The 10,000-nt window shown below is 37.9% G+C and overlaps 1 protein-coding gene and 1 long non-coding RNA gene across 2 annotated transcripts in view; one reads left to right on the top strand and one right to left on the bottom strand.

Moving 5' to 3' along the window:
• The window catches only part of si:dkeyp-92c9.2 (uncharacterized protein LOC571482 homolog), a 7,878-nt gene extending 584 nt beyond the window's left edge, over positions 1–7,294 (bottom strand). The window contains exons 1-2 of the mRNA XM_061882714.1: positions 6,928–7,294; positions 1–1,402 (exon numbers count right to left, since the gene is read on the bottom strand). The exon at positions 1–1,402 is cut by the window's left edge and continues 584 nt beyond it. Coding sequence (XP_061738698.1) covers positions 414–1,334 — 921 coding nt within the window. The 5' untranslated portion in view covers positions 1,335–1,402; positions 6,928–7,294 and the 3' untranslated portion in view covers positions 1–413. The remainder of the gene's footprint in view (positions 1,403–6,927) is intronic.
• The window catches only part of LOC133539507 (uncharacterized), a 44,366-nt gene that overhangs the window by 27,103 nt on the left and 7,263 nt on the right, over positions 1–10,000 (top strand). The gene's annotated exons all lie outside the window — the stretch shown is intronic.

Here is a 10,000-nt window from a genome sequence, read left to right as displayed (position 1 = left end):
GGCGAGAAGCAGCTGAGCACCAACAGGCACTAAATCAGGCTGCTTTGATTGGAACACAAACAGGCAACTGTCCCCGCCCACAAAAGCCATTCTTACCCAGCATGCAGCTGTTCCCATCTCTCTGCCCTCTGGACTCCGTCCAGGGGGGGAAAAACAAAAACGAATTTAGACGGATTAAACCGTCTTTACCACGTTTTTTTTTATTGTTTTTCTGTAGTCCGATGAAAATCCATTTTAAGAAACCATGACTGGACTGGGTGGACGGCTTCCCCTCGCGCGGGAGCTGAGACAGCCGGCAGGGCGGACACACGCCGTGCGAGCTTTGATGGGACAGCTGCGGCAAATGGCGGCTACATTTCAAGTAAAGCGCTCGTAAAAAAGTCCAGTCTCGCGTGGTTTGATGGAGTTCCTCCTCACCGGTCCAGGACTCTGCTGTAGCCGCCTTCGCGTTTGAGTTCGGCGAAAACCTGCGTGAAGAAGTGAGGATCCGCGTTGATGCGCAGCATTTTGGAGCTGGTGGCGTTGATGATGGCGAGGCAGCGGTCCCAGAACGCCTCCTTCCCCGCCTCCACCAGGAAGGGCTTCAAGGGGTAGGAGATCTCGTTGCCCATGTAGGAGTAGGACAGGTAGAGGCAGGTGAGCAGCGTGGCCTGGAGCTCGTGCTCCGACGCCACCAGGTCGCCGTCCACCACGTCCCGACACAGCATGTAGACGAAGACCACGTTGGCGGGCGTGACGAAGGCCTGGTCCTGCCAGCCCTGCAGCAGCAGCGAGCGGTCCACCGCCCGCAGCCAGAGGACCGGGTCGGCGGGGGACAGGCGCTTGAGGCGGTAGCAGCGACAGCACAGGAACTCGCCCAGGCACCGGAGCAGCTCGCTGGTGGACGCCTGGACGATGACGCGCTTCGGGGACGTGGTCAGCGTCCCCTGGGGGGCTTTCTTCACCGATAGCTGCTGGGGTTTCATGTAGCCGTACCCGTGGCCCAGTCCCAGACCGTAGCCCAGACCCGCCGGGACCTCGTAGTTGGACAGGTTGGCACAGGACAGGGACTTCCTCACATTCTCCCGGTTGAGGTCCTTTTGGTAAATGTTTATGTTGTTGTTGAGAGGCTCGACATTGGAGCCCTTCTTGGCGCCGCCCTTCTTCCTGGTGGCGGCCACCAGTCGCTTCCAGGTGAGCGCCGGCAGGAAGATGGACTGTCCCCTCTTCAGTCCGCCGCCGGGCTCCTTCTGGCTGTTTAGCGAGCGGCTGCTGAGGCTGGGGTAGCGGCAAAGGGAGCCGGGGCGGTGGTCGTAGTAGCCGGACTTGGGTGACAGCGAGAGGACGGTACCCATGATGCACCTGTGACTCCTCGGCTCCTACTGCTTCATAGGCGAGGGGGCGGGAACGTCCGCGAGTTGACCTGCAACATCGGAGAAACAAAAACGGAATCAAAAAGTGACGTGACTTTCTGATTTCTGACCCACTCGGGCAGTACTTCGGTCTTTGTAGGACCCACTTTTTGTATGATAAACACTCGAGGACGGCTGTTCAATTTTTTCTGAGCCAAGGCACTTTTTTTTTGCTTTGACAAAATGCAGAGGGACACCACCGGCAGAAATCATTCAAAAACGAAACTCAGTTGAGAGTAAAAAGTCGTTGTCGCAATAGTTGGATATGACTTTAAAGCATAACGGAGCATGCAGGACTATAGCTCTTGTCTCAAAGTAGGTGTACTGTCACCACCTGTCACATCACACCCTGACTTATTTCGACTTTTTTGCTGTTTTCCTGTGTGTAGTGTTTTAGCTCGTGTCTTGCTCTCCTATTTTGGTGGCTTTTTCTCTTATTAGGTACTTTCCTGTAGCAGTTTCATGTCTTCATTTGAGCGATATTTGTACTTTGTTTTAGCAATCAACAATTTTTCGGTTGTTTTTATCCTTCTTTGTGGGGACATTGTTGATTGTCATGTCATGTTCGGATGTACATTGTGGACGCCGTCTTTGCTCCACAGTAAGTCTTTGCTGTTGTCCAGCATTTCGGTTTTGTTTACTTTGTAGCCAGTTCAGTTTTAGTATCGTTCTGCATAGCCTCCCCTAAGCTTCAATGCCTTTTCTTAGGGGCACTCACCTTTTGTTTATTTTTGGTTAACGAATTAGACACCTTTTTACCTGTTTCCGACATCTACAGAGCTATTAGCTACCGGCTGCCACCTACTGATATGGAAGAGTATTACACAGTTACTCTGCCGAGCTTTAGAATAGAAAGTATTTTATTGATCCCTCAGGGAAATTCAGCACCACAGTTCGCTCACAATAATCAATAAACACTTAGGTATTTTATATATGTGAATAACATAAATACAGTCTATTATACAGCATTATTCACATGTGAATAATATAAATACAGTCTATTATACAGCATTATTCACATGTGAATAATATAATTACAGTCTATTATACAGCATTATTCACATGTGAATAATATAAATACAGTCTATTATACAGCATTATTCACATGTGAATAATATAATTACAGTCTATTATACAGCATTATTCACATGTGAATAATATAAATACAGTCTATTATACAGCATTATTCACATGTGAATAATATAAATACAGTCTATTATACAGCATTATTCACATGTGAATAATATAAATACAGTCTATTATACAGCATTATTTACATGTGAATAATATAAATACAGTCTATTATACAGCATTATTCACATGTGAATAATATAATTACAGTCTATTATACAGCATTATTCACATGTGAATAATATAAATACAGTCTATTATACAGCATTATTCACATGTGAATAATATAATTACAGTCTATTATACAGCATTATTCACATGTGAATAATATAAATACAGTCTATTATTTACATTATTCACATGTGAATAATGTAAATACAGTCTATTATACAGCCTTATTCACATGTGAATAATATAAATACAGTCTATTATTTACATTATTCACATGTGAATAATATAAATACAGTCTATTATACAACATTATTCACATGTGAATTATATAAATACAGTCTATTATACAGCATTATTCACATGTGCACAAAAAGGGCAGGCTTAAATAGAGGGGATAATCACAAAGCAGGTGCACGTGAAAAACAAAAGGCAGGTGACACAAATGTGTAACTATGGAAATGGAGCAAACAGGAAGTGAAGTGAATTATATTTATATAGCGCTTTTCTCTAGTGACTCAAAGCGCTTTACATAGTGAAACCCAATATCTAAGTTACATTTAAACCAGTGTGGGTGGCACTGGGAGCAGGTGGGTAAAGTGTCTTGCCCAAGGACACAACAGCAGTGACTAGGATGGCAGAAGCGGGAATCGAACCTGCAACCCTCAAGTTGCTGGCACGGCCACTCTACCAACCGAGCTATGCCGCCCCACCAGGAACTAAGGATGACAAACTAATCAGATTTGATACAAAACCGAACCAAAAACCATTTGTCTCCCATTTTCCATGGGAGACAGGTCTGGACTGCAGGCGGGCCAGGAAAGTACCCGCACTCCTTTACTAGGAAACCACGCTGTTGTAACACGTGGCTTGGCATTGTCTTGCTGAAATAAGCAGGGGCGTCCATGATAACGTTGCTTGGATGACAACATATGTTGCTCCAAAACCTGTATGTACCTTTCAGCATTAATGGTGCCTTCCCAAATATTTAAGTTACCCATGCCTTGGGCACTAATGCACCCCCATACCATCACACATGCTGGCTTTTACACTTTGCGCCTAGAACAATCCGGATGGTTATTTTACTCTTTGTTACGGAGGACACCATATCCACGGTTCCTACATATAATTTGAAATGTGGACTCGTCAGACCACAGAAGACTTTTCCACTTTGTATCAGTCCATCTTAGATGAGCTCGGGCCCAGCCAAGCCTGTGGTGTACCTGGGTGTTGTTGATAAATGGCTTTCGCTTTGCATAGTAGAGCTTTAACTTGCACTTACAGATGTAGCGACCAACTGTAGTTACTGACAGTGGTTTTATGAAGTGTTCCTGAGCCCACATGGTGATATCCTTTACACATTGATGTCTGTTTTTGATGTAGTACCGCCTGAGGGATCAAAGGTCCGTAATACCATCGCTTACGTGCAGTGATTTCTCCAGATTTTCTGAACCTTTTGATGATTTTACGAACCGTAGATGATAAAATCCCTAAATTCCTTGCAATAGCTCGTTGAGAAATGTTGTTCTAAAATTGTTCGACAATTTTCTTACAAATTGGTGACCCTCGCCCCATCCTTGTTTGTGAATTACATAGCATTTCATGGAAGCTGTTTTTATAGCCAATCATGGCACCCACCTGTTCCCAAGTAGCCTGTTCACCTGAGGGATGTTCCAAATAAGTGTTTGATGAGTATTTCTCAACTTTTTCAGTATTTATTGCCACCTTTCCCAACTTCTTTGTCACGTGTTGCTGGCATCAAATTCTAAAGTTAATGATTATTTGCAAACTAAATGTTTTTTTTTTATCAGTTTGAACATCAAATATGTTGTCTTTGTAGCATATTCAACTGAATATGGGTTGAAAATTATTTGCAAATAATTGTATTCTGTTTATATTTACATCTAACACAATTTCCCAACTCATATGGAAACGGGGTTTGTACATACAGAGTGGGGCACAAATCTATATACATATCTACATACATACAGAGTGGGGCACAAATCTACATACATACAGAGTGGGGCACATATCTACAAACATACAGAGTGGGGCACATATATACATATCTACATACATACAGAGTAGGGCACATATATACATACATACATACAGAGTGGGGCACATATATACATATCTACATACATACAGAGTGGGGCACATATAAACATACATACATACAGAGTAGGGCACATAAATACATATCTACATACATACAATGAGGGGCACATATATACAGTACATATCTACAAACATACAGAGCGGGGCACATATATACATGTCTACATACATACAGAGTAGGGCACATATCTACATACATACAGAGTGGGGCACATATATACATATCTACATACATACAGAGTAGGGCACATATCTACATACATACAGAGTGGGGCACATATATACATATCTACATACATATAGAGTAGGGCACATATATACATATCTACATACATACAATGAGGGGCACATATATACATGTCTACATACATACACATTGGGGCACATATATACATGTCTACATACATACACATTGGGGCACATATATACATACATACATACATACAGAGTAGGGCACATATCTACATACATACAGAGTGGGGCACATATATACATATCTACATACATATAGAGTAGGGCACATATATACATATCTACATACATACAATGAGGGGCACATATATACATGTCTACATACATACACATTGGGGCACACACATACATACATACAGAGTAGAGCACATATCTACAAACATACAGAGTGGGGCACATATATACATGTCTACATACATACACATTGGGGCACATATATACATATCTACATATATACAGAGTGGGGCACATATAGACATATCTACATAAATACAGAGTGGGGCACATATATACATATCTACAGAGAGTGGAGCACATATAAACATACATACATACAGAGTAGGGCACATATATACATATCTACATACATACAGAGTGGGGCACATATAAACATACATACATACAGAGCAGGGTACATATCTACAAACATACAGAGTGGGGCACATATATACATGTCTACATACATACACATTGGGGCACATATATACATATCTACATACATACAGAGTGGGGCACATATATACATATCTACATACTGTACATACAGAGTGGGGCACATATATACATATCTACATACATACAGAGTGGGGCACACACATATATATATATATATATATATATATATATATATATATATATATATATATATATATATATATATATATATATATATATATATATATATATATATATATATATATATATATATATATATATATACATACATACAGAGTGGGGCACATATATACATATCTACATACTGTACATACAGAGTGGGGCAAATATAAACATACATACATACAGAGTAGGGCACATATATACATATCTACATACATACAGAGTGGGGAACATATATACATACATACATACATACATACAGAGTGGGGCACATATATACATATCTACATACTGTACATACAGAGTGGGGCACATATATACATGTCTACATACATACACTTTGGGGCACATATATACACATCTACATACTGTACATACAGAGTGGGGCACATATAAACATACATACATACATACAGAGTAGGGCACATATATACATATCTACATACATACAGAGTGGGGAACATACATACATACATACATACATACATACATACAGAGTGGGGCACATATATACATATCTACATACTGTACATACAGAGTGGGGCACATATATACATATCTACATACATACACTTTGGGGCACATATATACACATCTACATACTGTACATACAGAGTAGGGCACATATAAACATACATACATACAGAGTAGGGCACATATATACATATCTACATACATACAGAGTGGGGAACATACATACATACATACATACATACAGAGTGGGGCACACATATACATACCTATATACATACAGAGTGGGGAACATACATACATACATACATACAGAGTGGGGCACATATATACATATCTACATACTGTACATACAGAGTGGGGAACATATATACATATCTACATACGTATAAAGCATACAAAGTGGGATTATTACAGGAAAAACACGATTTTTAAAGGTCATTATTGTTATTAATTAACTCTTCTTCTGCAAATATTCTTGCACGGCGTCCTCCAACATGTTAGTGAAGTTATTTGCTGTCGCTGTAAAAGTTGAGTGCGCATCCAAGGTGCTCACCTGAGTGCCGCAGTCCGCCAGGTAGGGATGCGCGCCTTCTGCAGTCCGGCTGGCGGCGACAGAAGTGAGGCGTCTCAGTCTCGCAGGAGCGTTGGAGAAACTGTCCACGGAGAAAGAGGAATCCACGCAGACGCACGAGCTGCGCCCTCCTAGTCTCCCACTCGCTTCACAGCCGGAATTCGCGCGGAAAAACTGCAATTAAGCATCGGTGCACGCGCGCAGCCACGCGCGCACACGCAAACTCCCGCTGGCTTTTAACGCAGTCCATTTATTTTTATTTTTTTTGGCTGATCCGGTCTAGCGCGCAGTCTCGAGGACCAGAGTGGGTCCCGGCAGTCCGACCTCGGAGCCAGCTGGAGGACACGCGTGTCCCCGCAGCCAGTGGGCGCGCACGGCGGCTCCTAGCCACGCCCATCGGCGCCAGACCCCGCCCACCAGTTCAGTCTGAACCCAGACCCGAAAAAACCCTATTTAAGTCCTTGTTTATATGTTATAAAAAAAATAATAAAAAATGTTAATAAATAAGTGAGTACATAAAAAGTAAGTCCTTGTTTATATGTTTGAACTTTAGAAATAAAAGTGCATAAAAAAATGTAAAAGTTTAAATGAATAAATAAGTAAATGCATTAAAAAAAACTAAGTCTTTTTTATGTTTAAACTTTATAAATAAGGTGTATAAAAATATTTAATAAATAAATTAAAATAAATAAGTACATAAAAAAACGATGTTTAAACTTTATAAATAAAGGTGTCTACATTTTTTTTAATAAATAAATAAAAAGGTACATTAAAAAAAACCTAATTAAGTCTTTGTTTATATGTTTGAACTTTATAAAGCTGTATAAAAAAGTTATTGTTTCTTAATAAATACATTTAAATAAGTACTAATTGAGTCCTTGTTTTGTATGTTTGAACTTTATAAATAAAGGTGTATAAAAATGTAATAATAAACAAAAAAATAAAATGAATAAATAAGTAAATACATTATAAAAACCCTAATGAAGTCCTTGTTTATATGTTTTAACTTTATAAATAAAAAGTGCATACAAATATTTTAAAATTAAAATTAGTAAATGCATTAAAAAATCCTAATTTTTTTATATTTGAACTTTATAAATAAAGGTGTATACAAAATGAATGATTAAACAATTTAAATAAATAAATAAGTACATTTAAAAAAACGAATTAACTACTTGTTTGTATGTTTGAACTTATAAATCTGTATGAAAAACAGTTATTGTTTTTTAATAAATATATTTAAATAAGTACAAAAAAACCCTAATTAAGTCCTTGTTTTGTATGTTTGAACTTAATAAATAAAGGTGTATACATTTTTTTAATAATAAATACAAAAAATAAAACGTATAAATAAGTACATTATAAAAACCCTAATTAAGTCCTTGTTTGTATGTTTGAACTTTATAAATAAAAAGTGCATACAAATATTTTAAAATTAAAATTAGTAAATGCATTAAAAAATCCTAATTTTTTTATATTTGAACTTTAGAAATAAAGGTGTATGAAAATATTTCATAAATAAATTAAAATGAATAAGTACATCAAAACAAATTAAGTCCTTGTTTATATGTTTAAACTTTATAAATAAAGGTGTCCAAAAAAATTAATGATGAAACAATTTGAATAAATAAATAAGTACATTTAAAAAAACTAATTAACTCCTTGTTTGTATGTTTGAACTTTATAAATAAAGGTGTATACATTTTTTTATAATAAATAAAAAAAATTTAATGTATAAATAAGTACATTATAAAAACCCTAATTAAGTCCTTGTTTACATGTTTGAACTTTATAAATAAAGGTTTATAAAAAAAATAAAAATCAATAAATAAGAACTTTATAAATAAAGGTGTATACATTTTTTAAATAAACAAATTAAATGAATTAGTAATTACATAAAAACCTAATGAAGTCCTTTCTTATATGTTTGAACTTTATAAATAAAGGTGTATTGAATAAAAAAATAAAAACATTTAAAAATTAATACATTTTCACGTTGGTTTGTCAGCTATATTTGCTTATTTTGCTGGTACTGAAACTACCAGGAGTCCAATATTTTACTATACCACACATGCTAACCATATAGCATGCTAACATTGACGTGCTAACTTAAAATTAGCACGTTAATATGTTAGCTTTATTTGCTCATTTAGCAGTTATACACCTTAAAGACAAAATAATTGTTATTTAATGCATGCTAACATATACCTGCTCAATTTTAAAGCATGTTTGTATGTTTAGTTGCTTATTTGGCAAACATGGCTCAGAGTCAAATATGTATTTATTTCATGCATGCTCGCCAATAACATGCTAACTTAAAGTTTGCTAAAAAAATAGCATGTTAACTATTAACTGTCTAACATCAGCATGCTAGCTTTATTTGTTCATTTTGCAGGAAGTGTATACACCCAGGCGTCGAATAGTTTTGCTCTACCACACATGCTAACCTTATGGCATGCTAGCATTGACGTGCTAACATTAGCGTGGTAACTTAAAGTGGATTTAGTTTTTCCCCATTTCCCAGGTATGCACCCCATGCTTGAATATTGTATTACTTGACTTGGTCTAATTGGCGTGCTACACAAATACTCCTTGGGTGTGTGAAGTAATGTTATGTAAGCATCTTGTCACCAGCAGCAAAACGTCAACAAAGTCCCATAATAAGAAGAATCCTGCAGTCATATCTTGCCTTATAATGACACACAACATTAAAAAAAAAAGACGGAACGGCACGGGGGTTAAAGGGGGCAATAAAATCTTGCATCTTGTCCTCCCAGAGGTGCAGAACTGTAGGAAGCTCCAGAAAAAAAAGGAAGAGAGGAGATAAAAAGAGGATGTGGGCGGTGGAAAAAGCCAACATAAACATAATTTATAGACAAGTATTTATTGCGGGGAAAGCTTTAGCCGCAAATCCGACTTTCTTTTCATCGTCTGCAAAGAATCAGCAGTTTTCTTCTGCACCTTTAATCCAATATTTACTATGGAGATGGATAAATATTACATACTTAGTCATTAAGGACACATTCTTTCTGTCCTCCGCGTACACACACACACA

This window comes from Nerophis ophidion, linkage group LG21 (genome assembly GCF_033978795.1).
Source record: "Nerophis ophidion isolate RoL-2023_Sa linkage group LG21, RoL_Noph_v1.0, whole genome shotgun sequence".
Classification (NCBI taxonomy): Eukaryota; Metazoa; Chordata; class Actinopteri; order Syngnathiformes; family Syngnathidae; genus Nerophis; species Nerophis ophidion.
The sequence above is the reverse complement of the archived record's forward strand: the minus strand, read 5'-3'. Positions and strand labels throughout refer to the sequence as shown.